Here is a 17629-nt window from a genome sequence, read left to right as displayed (position 1 = left end):
AGACCCCTGTACTAGAACTCAGTCATTTGAATACTCACTGCCGACCATGGGTCTATCAGGCTCCTGAATTCTGGTAAACTCTAAAGCCTCACCCGAGAGGTTATTGTGGCAGGAGATGGGACCCCGAATAACCAGACGGGGACATTCTCAATGGGCCAGTCGTGCTTCTTTCTCCCATTGCTCCTCAGCCTGATTAGATTGGCTCTTTGGGGACAGAAGATCAATGACAAATTGACTCTTTGGGGACAGAAATAGCTCTAGTTTCCTGGCACGGAGCACCTTTTGAGCTGGAAACTTGAAGCTGGGCAGTAAAACGAAGCGAAACTCCGGGAATCCACCAGTCGTTGCTTTTGAACTGACCTACAGTTAAAAGCTCAGTGGCCAAGACGCTGAGCTTGCCGATCAGAAAGGTGAGCAGTTCGAATCCCTACCGCCGCGTAACGGAGCGAGCTCCGTTCGAAAGCACGTAAAAATGGAAGTAAAACAACCGGGATCACTTTGGTGGGAAGGTAACAGCGCTCCGTGCGCCTTAGGCGTTCAGTCACGGAGCCGTCGTCTTCGGACAGCGCTGGCTCTTCGGCTTGGCAACTGAGATGAGCACCGGCCCCGAGAGCCGGAAACAACTAGCACGTATGTTCGAGAGAAACCTTTACTTTCACCGTTCAAGCTAAACGCAGGGGTCTCCAACCTTGGCCACTTTAAGCCTGGAGGACTTCAACTCCCAGAATTCCCCAGCCAAGGTTGGAGACCCCTGAGCTAAAGGACAGGTCAATTAACAAGCCTCCACATCAAGGTTTAGTTAGACTTTCAGGTTTTTGGCTGTCGGGCAGCACAACTCGTGCTGTCATACCTTTTTGTTGGGAAAAAAACAAACTGGAGGAATGAAGAGCCGCAAAGAAAGTATATATCATGAGGAAAACGCCGCCAGGAAAATTCGGATGGGAGACGAAGCCCCACCCCCGCCCCGCGGGTTTGTGCCTGAAGGTTGCAGGCACAAACATAGCGCAGCGAGGAGCAATAAACCGCCTCCAGCACGGTTCATCTTCAAGCAGAGTTCGCTTCACGGTGAAAAGAGCACAAGGAGGCCCGGTTCCGGAAGAAAACTCTCCACCCCCATTGGCTGATCCTCTCACCAATCTCCGTCGCCTTCCCTTCCGATTGGCGTTTCGCTCGCTCCTTGTTAAAGCCCGAGGTATACACACAAGCATCACGCGCTCTATTAAACAGGAAAGAAGGCCGAGAGAGATGTCCCTCCCCCCTCCGAGCGATATTGCGGAGTAATGATCAACAGTATAGGCAGGGTTAACATCGGTTCGGTTAAAGTCGTGGATTCTGGGAAGAAGCCCAAGATAAACCGAGTCGGACGAGTCTCCTTGCCGCTTTCGCTGCAGAAAGGGTGGGGGGGGACAACAACCTCCCCCGGCTTCTATCTGTAGCGCAGGGACTTGTCTCCTCACCCGCCCCCAACCACGAAAAAAAGTGGAAGGCTGACCTACCGGCCGGCTAGCCCTCGTCCCCACCCTGTATTCATGAGCGATCTGATTGGATGATTGTTCTTTATCGGCACCCTCCGCTGCCTCGCTAGCATTCACCTCATTGGTTGATGCGCACGCGCGGGTCTCTTCTCTCCCCCCCTCCCCGTCCCCTTCGGGGTAGGGGTTGGAGCAGCTCCTGGCCCAGGTCCGGCAGTCGCTTGTCATCCGTCGAAGACTTCGCTCCTGGCTCTCCTCGTTAAGCGCTGGCACAATGAGGTCGCTCAGTTTACTGTGGCCGGGTTACCACTGACCTTTATCTACTGGAATATGGCCGCGCCGCTCCCAGCGGTCGCTCCCAGGCTCATGGCAGGGCCGGGAGGAGGCGGCGAAAGGGAGACGCGGATGCTGCCGCGGTCGCCGCTGCTGCTGCCGTTGCTGCTAGGGATTCTCCTCAGCCGGTGCCTGGGAGAGCAGCCCGCTCGCGCCGCCGCCGCCTCTTCCTCCTCCTCCTCCTCCTCCTTGTTGCCCGGGGCATCTGAATCTGAGGAAACGGTGATAATCGGGTTACGGCTGGAGGACACGGACGACGTGTCCTTTATGGAAAAGGGAGTGCTCCGGGTGAGCGAGAGAACTCGTGTCAAACTGCGGGTCTACGGGCAGAATATCAATAACGAGACCTGGTCCCGCATCGCGTTCACCGAGCATGAACGGTGGATGGATGGGGAAGGCAGGCGGCCGCCAGCTGAACAGGAAGACGGTCCGGTCCCCGTGGCTTCCATGTCGTCGGCCCCGCAGCGTTGCGGCATCCGGACGTCGGACATCATCATCCTCCCGCATATCACCCTCAACCGCCGGACCTCGGGGATCATCGAGATCGATATCAAGCCGTTGCGCAAAACGGAAAAAAGCAAGTCCTACTACCTGTGTACCTCTGTGTCTTCCCCTGCTATCCTAGGAGGGGCGGGGAGCGTGGCCGGGAGCCCCGGTGGTGGAGGTGGCATTATTGGTCCTGATGGAGGGCCCTGGACTGAGACCACCTGGATCTATCATGATGGTGAGGACACCAAGATGATTGTAGGTGAGGAGAAGAAATTCTTGTTACCCTTCTGGCTTCAGGTGATCTTCATCTCCCTCCTGTTGTGTCTTTCTGGCATGTTCAGTGGTCTCAACCTGGGACTTATGGCTCTTGATCCTATGGAGTTGCGTATTGTGCAGAATTGTGGGACAGAAAAAGAAAAAAACTATGCTAAGCGCATTGAGCCTGTGCGTCGCCAGGGCAACTACTTGCTCTGTTCTTTGCTCTTGGGTAATGTATTGGTCAATACTACCCTTACCATCCTGCTCGATGACATTGCAGGTTCTGGACTGGTGGCAGTGGTAGTATCCACCATTGGTATTGTCATTTTTGGTGAGATTGTGCCACAGGCTATTTGTTCCCGGCATGGTCTGGCTGTGGGTGCCAACACCATCTTCCTTACGAAGTTCTTTATGATGATGACCTTTCCAGCCTCTTATCCAGTCAGCAAACTGCTGGACTGTGTTTTAGGGCAAGAGATTGGTACTGTCTATAACCGTGAGAAACTACTTGAAATGTTAAGAGTCACTGATCCTTACAATGATTTGGTCAAAGAAGAATTGAATATAATTCAAGGAGCGCTGGAGTTGCGCACCAAAACGGTGGAGGATGTAATGACTCCTCTCCGGGATTGCTTCATGATTACTGCTGAAGCTGTACTTGATTTCAACACTATGTCTGAAATCATGGAGAGTGGCTATACACGTATCCCGGTTTTTGAAGGAGACCGCTCTAATATTGTGGACCTTCTTTTTGTCAAAGACTTAGCTTTTGTGGATCCTGATGATTGCACTCCACTCAAGACCATCACACGTTTCTATAACCACCCACTGCACTTTGTCTTCAATGACACCAAGCTTGATGCCATGCTTGAGGAATTCAAAAAAGGTGGGATGATGGTGGCTGGTGAAGGGAGTGGGGAAGGAAAATGTGAAAAGGAGCTTCAGGAGTATGGAAGGTACTTGATTATTACAATGAAGGATGAAGTTCTGGGGATATTAAATTCTGTGCTTAACATTTGGCGTTTATATGGTATACTTCAGAATAGTAAACTGATTCTCTTGCACGTATTTTCCTTGTGTTCATAAACTTTAATCTACAGCTTCCATCATTTCTGTTCATATGTATGTATTGAATGTAGTTTAAGGATCAGTTTAGATTTTTTAGTGTCCAGTGGGTATTAAGATATTAAGCTGAATTGTGACTCCAACCTGGACTCATCATCCGTCTTATGTGCACCTATGACTGCTAATATTTCAAGAAACAAGAGGAATTTATGGGCCCAGGTTGTATCCAAATGTATAGGCTAAAGTAATAAATAACAAACATTCTCTTTCAATAATAATGTATGCCTGGTATGTGCATCATGCCATATATGAACTTTTACTTATCTGATGTTTATCTTAGACTTGAATGTATTACTATTGGCTACTAGTTTTACATCTCAGGTTATTTTTCCTTGAATAACAATTTTTGTTTCCTTTAACAACTATTTGTTAACTATTCACTAGTCGCAATAATACAGCCTCTGTTTATATAGTAAAAACTTTGGTAGATGTGTATGATACAGAGATCATACATAAATGCTTATATACAGTTAAAATTTTAGGTCAATAATAATGTTAGTTAATATTGGCTTTTTTCGCATTGTGCACATACACATGATTGGGAATTGTGGTTATGGATCCTCAATGTATCTATACTGTACATGAAAGTTAAAACTAAAGAAGTCATCCAATATTATGACTTTTATACTGTGTTAATGTTTTAGGTAGATTTTTTTCTACAAATTTTGTGAAATGTCTTTCAATAATTTATATTTACTAATAGACATTGGTGTTAAGTTGTTACTGAGTTTGTTTTTAACATCGCAAAACTTCTGTTTAAAATATTGTTCATATTTTCCACTGCTAGCCTAGCACACTGCCACTCTGCTGACATGATTGTCTCGAGCTATAAAGAGAGATGTTTGCTTGGGTATCTGATTCTGGTTGTCACAAAACATTGTAAACTATTATTTATTTAATTTATTATTGGTGCCTATTTTTACTGCCGGGGATATTTTCTTCCTCAGGTGTCCAAATCATCTGACTTAGTTATGCAATGCACTTGATTTTTGAGAGAGGAAGCTGGTCTGCTCTGCAATCATGAACGTTTTTAAAAAATAGTTTGGTGTGTGTGATTTATATAATTTCATCACATTTCATCTTGTATCTTGTTATGTTAACTAGAAATCACTGATGGCATCTTCTGAATGATACTATCTTTTTCTCCAGCTTGGTGAGCAAGAGCACATTTTATTGGTTCTCCTGTTATGAATTTCTTTTCAACTGCAAACTGCCAGTACTGAGAATCATTTAGAACTATTCTAAAATCTACTTGTTTGGCTGGACTTTGGGATCAATTAAGTTGAGAAGCCATAGTGAAAGGTATAACTGTTGCTTAGTTTCTGAGCATTTATGTGGGTCAAGCACTCTGAATGTTTAGAGTAGGTTATCAATCTAAAGATAATTGTGATCAAATTCTTGCAAGGAAAATATATTTGAAGATAGTTGGATTCAACGTCATCTCTTGATTAGTACTTGGATAAACAGGTTACTGCTGGAGTTAACCTTTTCTCAAAGTGGTACTTACTCTTTAGCTGAACTTTTGCACTCAGTTGGTGATTTGTAGGCAGTAAACTACTAGTTAGATTTTAAATAATGCCAGTCTCAAACACTTATCTTTAGCTTTTTCCATTTAAAAGTTAACCCATCTTTCAGTTTTCTATTCGCTCTGATTTTGTTTTTCTTTTCATTTTTCAAATGAATATGTTTTGGTGGATAAATTTTTTTGGTAATCTATTATGTATAGACAATCTATCTGTACATTTGGTAATGTATAGGTAATCTATCCTATAATCACTTGGTATTTTCTAGAATAAGAACCAAGATTGTTTATTCTAGAATAAGAACCAAGACTGATAATTGATGAACAGTGAATTTAGTGAGATTGTACTGCAATCTAATCCTGAAGCTGTAGCAAATAATACATTTTCCCCATTTTAGTAATAGTTTAATGTCTAGAATACCATTAAAGCAGTCTTGTTGAATTTATAATTATATCTACAGTTTAATATTTTGGTTTTATTTATTTAGTTGTCAAATTTATATATTCACCCATCTTACAAAACAAGTGCTTTTGGATGGTTTTATTTTATATAAACTAAACAGTGGTATGTATGTATGCATGCATGTATGTATGTATGTATGTATGCATGCATGTATGTATGTATGTATGTAAAACATACACCCCCCCACCCCCACCCCACACACTATAGAAGCTAAAATGAGAGGGCAGGATAGATTTATTAACAAAGTAACGAATACATATAAAATAACACTTCTGTTTTTCGGTCTTTCTACTCAGTCCCTTAAACATTTTTTAAGGGATAAGATTATTATTAAGAATAGAAGGATTATTTCTCAGTCAATATACCTAGTTTGCTCAGGTGTTAGTGAAATATATTATGATTAAAATGAAGATACTATGTCTACAAAATTTTCCTTCAGGGCAATAACAAGTTTATCTAAAGATTAATTTATACAATTCTGTTTAGATATGTCAAATTCATTATATTTATAAAAACATGATACATAATATCTAATATTCTTTTTTCAGAGACTGATATATTCTGAAAAGCTGCTGCTAGAGATGGATTTATTTTCAAAATGAGAGATCCCTAAATTTAGTAAGCTATTGTAATATTGTGTGGGATGGATTAAAATATTATTTTGCTGTCGTACTTAAATAGGTTATTTTTCTTAAATGGAAAAATTGCTTCTAAATTAATATTCAAATTGTGTTGTGCATTAACATATCTCATGCTGTCTTTGTTATTTTATAACAATTCTTACGCCTTTTGTTCTAACAAATCTGTGTGTAAAACAGTCTTTGCAAGTTTCCATTTATGTGATTGACTCTGCAAAATACTGTAACATTATGAACACTTGTGGCAAAAACAGGTTGCCCTCTATATTTCCTCAACTTGAAATCACCCCCCCCCCCAAGAGATAAGCAGAACACCAGAGAAGTCTTACTAATTAATCTTAACATGATTAGTTCAATGCTTTGACATCTCCTTCCCCCAATATCAGTGGTTTTGAATGTGTGGGCTAAAGTCCTTTTTTGTAAGATGCAAGACATCTCTGAAGGTAAGACACCAGCAGCTTACAAATTAATCAACAGAGTCCTGCATTGCGTATAATGCCAGATACTTCCTTATTATTCCCAATAATAGAAATACACACTCGATTCTCCCATTATGTTGTCACTCTTTAAATATGTTTTATTAAATAAATCACAATAAGTGAATTCACATAATATGCTAAGAAGTAAATTCAGTGGTCTGATATTTGATTTTATGAACAGAATTTGGGTCAGTCCTGTTCTAGTCGTCATCTAATGATAGAGGAGTGGATATGTATTGTTGAGAGACTGGTGATGTAGGTTAAATCTTAAGGAATATCTGATATGAATGTGATTAAAGCTTAATATGAATTAGGATATGAATGTGATACAATCTGATGAAAATTTCAGTAATAAATAATTTCATTACTGGATTCTTTTATGCATATTTATCCTGAGTGATTGGGTGACCATTATTTGTTCCAGTAAGTACTCCTGCATTGATAAAGTGTTTCATTAAGTATCCTATTATGTGAATACATACAAGTAGTTTCTGTTTCTCTCCTCACTCTACATTCTTTATGAAAAATGAAATTATGTAAATGGATTGTTAATATGTTCGCTTCAGTTTGCATCCAAGGCTCTGAAAATTGGGGGATTTTTCTGTGCAAGGTTTAGAATATCAGAAGGTGAAAAGGCTACACATTTCTACTTAGTATTGTAGTAGAGGTGCAAAGTAGCCTTTATTCTGACAAAAGTACAACTAAGTCAATTTTGATTTTTACTTTGTGACTTTTTGCTGAAAGAGCAAGAACTGTTAGTATATTAAAAAGAACTGCCTTCAGATTTTAGACAGTCTTTCTCATTCAAGGAAAATGGGACAGAGAAAATTACCTTTTTTATCCACATTCTTAATGTATATAGGACAGTTCCATTTTGAAAATAACTTATTTATGGATGGGAAAACAGCCCTTTGAAATAAATATGGTACTGTATTGTTCAGTTGTTAGCATCTATACTGGGATTTTCCAATTGTGGAATTTGAAACTTTGATACCCTTTACCAAAACTCAAAGCTCTACGCAATGCAACATTTGCTGCATTCAAATTAACTTTTTTTTGTCTTTAGTCTTTCACAGAAGCCCATCAGGTCCTCTTGCCACTATAGGGTTCTGTGGACCACAGAGTGGAATCATCCACTCCAATTATAGTGTAAAAATAATCAACCCCCAAGTTGTGTGATTTGCCTGGAAAACAGTGGCAAGTGAAAAATCTGATTTGAAAATAGACTTGTGGGCAATTTTTCACTTGCCTTCCTTCCAGTGGACAAATGATTTTAATGATCCTGTCTTTGCTTGAGCTGTCACTAAAACCATTGGCATTTTTTCTTGTCTTTTTTTTAAAAAACTGGCTGTTCTCAGCATGTATAATTCTAAATTCCAAGCCTTCTATTTCTTAGCTTACCACAGAAATTTAGCTTGAAATGCCTTGTATTTAAAACTGTAAAGCTAGTACACATACTGCAGACCACTCTGTATAGAAACTTTCCCAGAGCCTTTTACAACATTGAGTTCTTCCTTATCTGTTATAATTGTAGACCTAGAGACTTTGAGAATTGCTTCTTGTTCTTGTTTTATCTTTTTGTTTGCTACTATATTACACTACAAGTTTGCTGAGTTTGGATTAATAACTTGTTTTGCAAAAAAGTACCTATATTATGCTGCTTCGGTGTTCTAGTAAGTTACATGGATACCTTGCAGTTTCCTTTGAATTCTATTCAGGGTAGAACAATAGTTCTAGATGACAACGTACTTTAAAACCTTAAATATTAAAAATTGTATGATGAAATGATATAACTTATACTTGATATTCCTCCGTCTAAATATTATCCATTGTGTTATTCAATTGGGGAACTATAATTTGCTCAAAAAACAAATATCTTATTACTAAATATATTTTTTTATTCTTGCTAGTATATTTTCACAGTTTAGACAGATTGGTTTTTTTTTTCCCCATGAAAATCATTAAAGAGAGATCCAACCTAGAACTAAGGAGAAAGTTCCTGACAGAACTGTTAATCAATGGAATGGCTTACCTTAGGAAGTTGTGGGTCCTCCACTGGAGGTTTTAAAAATAGGTTGGATAGCCATTTGTCCGAATGATAAGGCCTCCTGCTTGAGCAAGTGGTTGGACTGGAAGATCTCCAAGGTCCCTTTCAACCCTGTTGTTCTATAGCCTATCTTGGACTAGCTTGGAAACCATATACCTGCTCCCCTGAAAATGCCTCCTCCCCTTTCCAAATTTTGATCATGTGACTGTGAGGCAGTGTGAACCTTGGGGGCATGCATAACTATCTTTCACTGTAACTTTAGTTACTGACTGAATGATTATTAAGCAAGGTCTAAATAAAATTATCAGGAAAATTATAAAAAAGCCATGGTGGTGCAGTGGTTAGAATACAGTATTGCAGGTTAACTATGGCCTCAGCTAACCAGCTCAAGGTTGACTCAGCCTTCCATCTTTCTGAAATCGGTAAAAAGAGGACCCAGATTGTTGGGGCAATATTCTGACATTGTAAATTGCTCAGAGAATGCTATAAAGCACCATAGAGCACTATATAAGTCTAAGTGCTAGTGTTAGTGCTATAAAATTTCCCATCTCGTAACTGTTTCATGAACAAGTATATATGTTAATTTGTTCTTGAAATGATGTAGCTTTTGGTCATATGCTATTTGGCCATGTTGCCCATCTGTCCTACAAATAAAGGGAATTAAAAGCCAGAGTAATTTTTCTTTCTTTTCTTCCATTCATTTGTGTCCAATTCTTAGTGACTACCTAGAGAAGTTCCTGCAGTTTTCTTGGCAAGGTTTTTCAGGAGCGATTTGCCTTTGCCTCCTTTCTAGGGCTGAGAAAAAGTGTCTGGCTCAAGGTTACCCTGCTGATTTTGTGCCTAAGATGGGATAGAACTCATGGTCTCCCAATTTCTAGCCTGATGCTTTAATCATTACACCAAACTGCCTCTCAATTCTTTCTATGAACGTGTAAAGATACTAGATAAAAGTAGTTGCATGACAGTGAAAAATCTGGTATGGTTCATAGCTAACAGTAAACCATCATGTGGCTTGTTTTTATTTGACTTAAAGATTTATTAACAAACCTATTATTGCTTAACAAATACTCATGCTGTTTACTTTGGTAATGAATGCTGAACAGGAATTCGGTATGAGCATGAATTTGGTGAATATAATATGGTGGCCAGGGAAATTAAGCGGAAAGCCAAAATTTTTCAGGGCAGAGATGTCACATGTCAAAAGCTAACAGCCACCAGCTTCAAAGCCAAGAAAGATAGGGCACAAACATTCTTTCAAGGAAAAGGATTTGAAAAGGAAACACTGGAATTAAACTACAGTGGGTGTAAGGAAACAAATTGAGTTGACAGCAACTAAGTGTTTTAGTGGCTTCTTCCTAGTATACAAATATGCTTATCTAACTAGGTCAAGTTCTGTATGTGAAAGCATTCAGCTGAGAACAAGCCTAGGTCAAACCATTCTTGAACTGGATATCTAACTAATGCTGCTTTGGTTTTGTCAGTAAAGCATGATGATGTCAGATAGTAGCACCTAAGCTGACTAAATGATCCCAGAAAAAGTAAGCTAGACCTAATTAATTGGATGAGAGACCATACCAAAATCTTAGAAATGTAGGCTAACCTGGGAAGCTAAAATGAATAAGTAAGACAATTGTAGCAAACTAAATCTGTATTTTTTGAAAGAAAATATATGGATATAATGTGGATATAATATGGAATATAATATGGAATAATATCAAAATAATACAAATAATTTATCACAAATTTCTAAGGCTTCTTATTATTTAACAGTAATCATGTAAAAATAAGCACTCCCTTGAATCAATATTATTATTGTTAAATAATACTAAGCCTTAGAAATCAGACTTCATTTTTTTTAATTGAGAAAATACAGGGAATCCTCAGTTTATGACCACAATTGAGGCCAACATTTCTGTTACTAAGTGAGACAATTAAATGAATTGTTTCCCATTTTCCTATCTTTCTTGCCACAAGTAAGTGAATCATTGCAGTTAGTAAGTTAGTAACACACCTGTTAAGTGAATCTGGCTTCCCCATTGACTTCGTTTGTCAGAAGGTCGCAAAAGCTGATCACATGACCCTGCAACTGTCATAAATATGAGTCAGTTGCTGTTTCAATCCCGTGACCATGGGATGTTACAATAATCATTAGTGTGAAAAACAGTCACAAGTCCCTTTTTTTCAGTTCAGTTACAACACTTTGTTTAATGAAGTCGAGAGCTTCTTAAACCTGTAGTGTTTAATGAATGTATTGATGGTCAGAGAAACCACCTCTGACCAATACATTTTAAACAATCAGCAGAGACAATAGGATAACATTTTGAACAACATTTGAAGTTTAATATTATGTAGAGAATATTTTAAGAATAAGCCAAGTGTAGATTAAAGAAAAGACCAACACTTTTTCTCCTATTGAATTAATTGACGCTATCTGTATATATGGGGTTGTATAGTGATTGTGGTGGAGCTTGGCTGTGCTTGGCTGAACTAGTATTCTACTGGGATATGAAATCATAATGATATTATAAATTACAGTTCAACATTTTGAAGCTTGTAGGTTCACAAACTCAGATACGTTCTGTTTCCAGTTGGTTGGTTTTGATTAAATTACTACTTTTCAATCTTAAGTTATCTCTGGTTTATTATGAGGATAACAGGAAACAAAAATTTGGTCAGCTATATCTGGTGAATATAGTTGTGGGTTCTGAACATAAAGGGTTTTTTAAAATATCCAAACACTTGACCATCAATTTCTCTTCTAAAACACACATGTAACTATGCAGTCACAGCATGTGGACATGCAGAATGGGTTATATTGTCAGAAGTTTAAATATACGATAAATCTGAGTATAAAGGCTAAATATTTAATAAAGGATATTAGCATCATAATGAAATCAAATGAAATTAAATTGCAATTTCTTATCTGGAATGAGATCCTTCTGTTAGAATGGAATTATTGAGGGGATTGTGTAATATAAACTTAAATTGAGACTGAAATGTTTGGTTCATTTACATATAAGTTAATAACAACAATACTACAGGGGTATTGTTAGCTAGTGCTTTGATTCCTAGCCCACATCTTGATTATTTTTTATTTTATTTTTAGGCTTCCCTAGTTCCAATAATGGAGCTCATAAAACTAGTCATTGACACTGGAGAAGGCAGTGCTGTGAACCATGCCATGTCTAGTGTGCGTGACCTGGCACTCACATAGTGATTTGACAGGGTCCTAATTTGCAGCCTGCCAGCTACAAACAGTAGCGTAAATACTAAACTTTAATGAACTGCAACTAGCAGCACATGGCTAATGACCCCAGATCAGCTGGCTACTTCAGCCTGTCGCCAAGGTCATCCAATTCAGATGTATTTGGTGGGAGTTTTAATCTTCTGAAGAGATGTAGAATGATATGAATAGTTTTTACTAATTCAGCTTAGAGAAAAATCTTCAGCTTTTTAATAAAGCAGTTGTGTTTATTCAAGGTTTTTTTTAATGTAGTCTTTTACCAAAATGGTAAAATTGTGTTTTGAATAAAGTATAATAAAGAGCCCCTCTCTGATGGAGATGAGCAGTTTAGAAATAGGAAATAAATAAATAAATAAATAAATAGTGTAATACTGATCTTTATTCTGATTTTAAATTGAAGCTTTGAGAATACTTTCTTTTGTTCAAACCTGGAGTAGTTTGAATTTTGAAAAAAGATGCAAGAGAAATTTTAGTGTCAAAGTGTGACCTAAACCTGACAGAAATCTTGAATTGAGTGATTAGCTACATATTATACATTATCTCCCAGAGTATGAATGTATCAAAATGAATAATAATGTAAAGAAAAATAATTTTATTACACACATTCAATAAATGTCAGTTTACTCTATGGCACCTTTTCTCAACTTCAGCAAATTTAAGATGTGTGGACTTCCAACTCCCTGAATTCCACAGCTAGCATAGGAATTGAAGTCCACATATCTTAAAGTTGCTGAGATTGAGTAATACTGCTCGGCTATGATAGCGGTTCATCTAGAACAGGGGTGTCAAACTCACTTTGTCACGGCGGCATCACGTGATGGTATTGGGACTTTTTCCCCCTCACTAAACCGGACATGAGCATGGCCAGCACGTGATGCACCCGGCCCATGGATTGGGAGTTCGACAGCCCTGATCTAGGATATTTCAGGAGACCCATTTTTAGGAAGATCTTCACTCATTTTGTGATTTTTATACATTAATTGCTTTCCTTAAGAAATATGTACACCACACATATTTAATTACGACATGGTAATCGATTTACCTGTATCTTCCTTTTGTCAAAGTCAGCAGAAGACAGGTTGTTAGTTCACACTTAGTACTAAATACTTTAGTTCTACATTTTGTTGGCTTGTTGTGGCAATGAGATATGCTTGGACATTCTTATGTATTAGACAGAAACACTTGCTACTCATTCAAATAGGAATATAATCTCTCATATGCATCCTTCTCATGTTTTTGTTTATAATGGTGTTATACAAGCTTGGCAGCCCAGAAATGTCACAAACTATTATTTTTGTATGAAATAACACATAGTTGGATATCTTTGTTGTTAAGGATAAATTATCAAAGTATAATTAAAAATAATCAAATTTTGGATCCCAGCCAAAATATCTGCCTGCAAATCAAGGCTGTATTCATAATTTTTACAAAGTTTAAGAATGATAATGATAATGACAGGTATTTGTATGGTCTCTTTTGCATACGGAGGCAAAATGCATGGAGAGATATGATTATCTTAGGCTTTTCTAGGAAAGTTCAAGTGATCGCTCTGAGATGGGCAATATAGATAGCTTTAAATGCAAGGTTAAACAGAAAAAAATTAAAGAAGGGAGTAGAACAGTCTTGTCGTAGAAATAGAAAAATATCAAAATAGAAGTTATTTCTTAAGAATTAAAAGATAAAAAAATTACTACTAATAAAATGAATGTTAAGAGTCTAGGATAGCAATATGTACTTCTCAAATACATGATAGAATTACGTTTACCCTAAAAATTCAATATAACTTCAGATGGTAAAATATTATTGCTGAATACTCAGTTGAAAAATAATGCTTAATGCCTAGCAGGGATGGATAATATATAGCCTATGTTGATTAATGCCAGCCATTATTTATAGGGTATCTTTCTAGTTTCAATAGCTTTATTTTCCCTCTTGAATTGCTGTGTGAACAATTTTGCCGTTAGACCAAGACCCATTTACAGAATTCCAGGGTCTTGCAAGATAGGAGGCTCTAACTTCATTTCAGATGCACATGTATTTTTCCTGATCCTCCATGAACGCCTTCCCTTCCCATTCTTCCCAGCAGTTCCAGAAACATTATCTTTGGGCATTTGAGACTAACAGAAGCATCAAATGTCTGTAAATGCAGCCCCATATGAAACCTACTACAGTAGTTTTAACTGCACGGTCATGAGGGAGCTTTTGCCAAGGCATTTCAGTCCCAAAAGGGCCACAATGGGCACCCCAACTAGAGCTGGCACCCCATGACCACAGTTTTCACCTGTCACTCCAGCATAACTCAATAACCTAGGAGGGTACCTAAGTTGCAAACCTGCTGCTTAAGGAGAAATGTGACACAATTCAGAGCCAAGATTGGAGCTGGACTTAAGCAAATTTTATTATCAGCGAACTGTACCTCCATGTTGGAGAGATTTAATCTACTTTTGATCTATCAAAGCCCTTACTGCATCCAGGCAGTAGGCCAGAACTTCAAGGGCATCACATGCGTATAGTATCAGTGATATATAACATATCAAGAATACTGCATTCTATACTGCTGGATAAGCTGCTTAGAAGCTATACATGGAAATTAAACTGCATGGATGACAGAAACAAGCCCTATAGACACTCACATTGGATTAGCCACAAATGCAATCTCTGTTCCTCATGCATAACTAGCCAGAACTGCCTATTTAGAATATTTAGGAAAAAGCAGAAACATAGATCCAGGCTCCAAACTTGTAGGCACTCGATAAGATCTAGAGATTTTCCATCTCTGACCTTGGATGAGACTGCACTTGCCCATTCAATGATGGTATATACAGTCTAGGGCTTTACCTGGAGTCAAGCTATTGGCTTCATTTGGTGTACTAGTTGTATCCTTTCTCAGACTGTGGCATGGGTCCTTCAGACTCATCACCTCATGAGTATTGCAATATGCTTTATATGTGGCTGCCCTTAAAAACCACTTGGAAGCTTTAGCTGGTCCAAAACATACAGCATGGGTAATGATGAGCATGTCTTGGCAAGCCCATGTAACACCTATACTTAATGAGCCGTACTGGTTGTCAGTTTGCTTCTAGGTACAATTCAAAGTACTAGTTTTAGCTATAAAGCCCTACCTGGCATAAGTTATTTCTTTTTTTACCATCGTTTTTGCCATCCTTCCTATCATTACTTTTCATTTCTGTCTATTGTTTGGGTCCTTCACCCATTTTCATTTATGAAAAAGCAAAGTTGCTGGGAGTTGGGTGGTATATGCATTCAATAAATACTAATAAGGATAACATAGTCCATAGTATTGAATACTCCAAGAGGTATTAAAAGACATGGGGAGGTGCATTCCTTCCAGGTCCCAATAAAAACCCTGCATCAAGGCAAATGGTGCTTTTTCTGTCTTGTGCTCAAGCCTGAATCCAGAAGGTCCAGAAAAAGTTAAATCTAAAAATCTCTGTAGCTGAATTCCCTACTATTCTAAGAATCTTCCCTAAGAAGAAAAGATTAGAGATTGCTCGATAATTATCCAAAGTGGCTGAGTCAAAAGATGGTTTTTAAAAGGAATGGTTTCTTTACCTCCTTCAAGATGTTTGGCACTACTCCTTTCCTCAAAGAAGAATTAGTACCAACCTCCACAGATGTCCTAGATGGGCCATAGATTGAGCTAATGGGGGGAAGAGCTCATATCACAGTGACTTTCCTCATAGCTTTGGTGTAAACAAGCTGAAATTGATGCCCCATTATTCCACAGGATGTTGCTGTGGTCATCTTGTCAAACCCTATCCAAGTGTAGTCAAGCATAGTGGGAATGTAAGCAAGAAACCACAGACATGTCTTACTGGTCTGCTGGATTATCTTTACTCTTATCTTTCCCTGAAATAGGGAATAGTTTGAATAGTTCTGTCTGAATGTATTGATACTGTAAGGGTAACAGCTATGGCTGTGACCTCCAGTTGTTTTTGCACTGTCCTACACCACTGGCTCATGTTCAGTTTGTGATCCATCAAGGCAATCAGATCCTTTATGTATACACTGTCCCCTGGTGTTTCTTTTTTACCCCATATTATACTTTCCATTTTTCTTAGGGCTCTGTATTAATGAACATGCTCACTATTCTAGCATGTCAGGATATTTCTGAATCTCAGTAATATACTATGAAGTGTTATTAATATTAACTTAACTTAATATTAAGTTATTCTGCTACCTTTATGTTGTCTGCAAATTTGAAAACTGGATCTTCTAATATATCATTTAAATTATCGATAAATATATCAAACAGAATAGAGCCCTGAAACTCAACACTTTTTCTATTTGACACAGAGCTGTTATTAGATATATTTATTCAACCATCTCTGTATTCATCTAACAATAGTGTGGTTCAGACTACATTTTGTCATGTTGTCATCTAAAATCTCATGGGAGATCACTGGGTGCTTTGCTGAAGCAAGATATACCTACTGCATTTTTATGGTCAACTTAAACTGGTCATCCTATCAAAAAGCATATTCATCCGAAATTCTTTTCAATCATGTAATAATAGTTTTGCTATTGATCACGTGTCTGGGTGAGAGGAGGAAAGGAATCACAAAATGCAAGAATTGTCAACATTCTAAAACTGCTGCTGGATTGCTTCTCCCTTAAGGGTAGCACTTTGGACATTTTTCAGGGTTTTGTTTTGCCTCTGCCCCCTGGCTTGATCTGGCCCATTTTCAAACCTAATCTTTCTTTTCTTGCCGTCTTCTGCCACATCAAATTTGCTTTTGTTCAGGTCACTTTTTGCAGAGTTATTGTACTGAATGACGTAATCCTGATCCCTTTCACATAATATATTTTTGGAAGTTGACAATAATAAAAAGATTAGGTTCATTTGGCATGATTTATTTTTGATTCCACAGTGCATTATTTTCTATATATATTCCCAAAAATCTGTGTAATGTTTATAAACATATGAATCCTTGAATTGTATACTTTGTCTTTGTATTTATTTACTCATTATTGAACCACCCCATATCCTGCATATCACTCCCAGGTCCATTTCTGATTCATGGCATCACACTATTTTCCATAGTCTCTTCTCCCTCTCTGACAGGATTCAGACTTAAAGAGTTCTGAATGAAGTTTGTAAGGCACATTACAAACATAATTTTCCTAATTCTTATAAGGTTCAGTCTATTCTGACATGTTCCAGAAGCAGGTAGAGTGATGTACTAGAAAATTGTCAATGCCTCATTATACGAGGGGCAATTTCTGGTGACTTTAAACGAAGCTGTGGTGAATCCCATCTGAAAATGATTCATTGGTGGTGGAGAATGATCAGCTGGTCTCCAATCTTCCCTTTGTTGAGAAGTTATTGGACTGCTGAGGGTGGAACAACTTCACAGTACCCTTGACGAAACAAATTATCTGGACTCTTTTCAGTCAGGATTCAGGCTTGGATTTGGAATAGAGATACCATTGGTTACCCCATAGATGACCTTTGTCAAGGCTCAGATGAGATAATGCACTCTTCTAATCTTGTTGGACCTCTCAGTAGCCCTTGATAGCATTGACCATGGTATCTTA

General features: G+C 38.3%; 1 protein-coding gene across 4 annotated transcripts in view; it reads left to right on the top strand.

Moving 5' to 3' along the window:
* The first annotated feature begins 1646 nt into the window (after nt 1-1646).
* The window catches only part of CNNM2 (cyclin and CBS domain divalent metal cation transport mediator 2), a 106139-nt gene continuing 90156 nt past the window's right edge, over nt 1647-17629 (top strand). For 3 of the 4 annotated variants that reach the window (XR_015743505.1, XM_026704695.2, XM_087932802.1), the window contains exon 1: nt 1656-3438. Coding sequence is in view for 3 of the 4 variants with exons in the window: in XM_026704695.2 (XP_026560480.2) it covers nt 1803-3438 (1636 nt within the window). In the remaining variant the exon portion in view is untranslated. Of the gene's footprint in view, nt 3439-17629 lie in introns of all 4 variants that reach the window. The other variant, XM_087932803.1, reaches the window with a different exon arrangement.

This window comes from Pseudonaja textilis, chromosome 4 (assembly GCF_049901715.1).
Source record: "Pseudonaja textilis isolate UNSWEBS1 chromosome 4, rPseTex1.2, whole genome shotgun sequence".
NCBI classification, from domain to species: Eukaryota; Metazoa; Chordata; class Lepidosauria; order Squamata; family Elapidae; genus Pseudonaja; species Pseudonaja textilis.
Note: the sequence above shows the minus strand (reverse complement) of the source record. Positions and strands in the feature narration are given on the sequence as shown.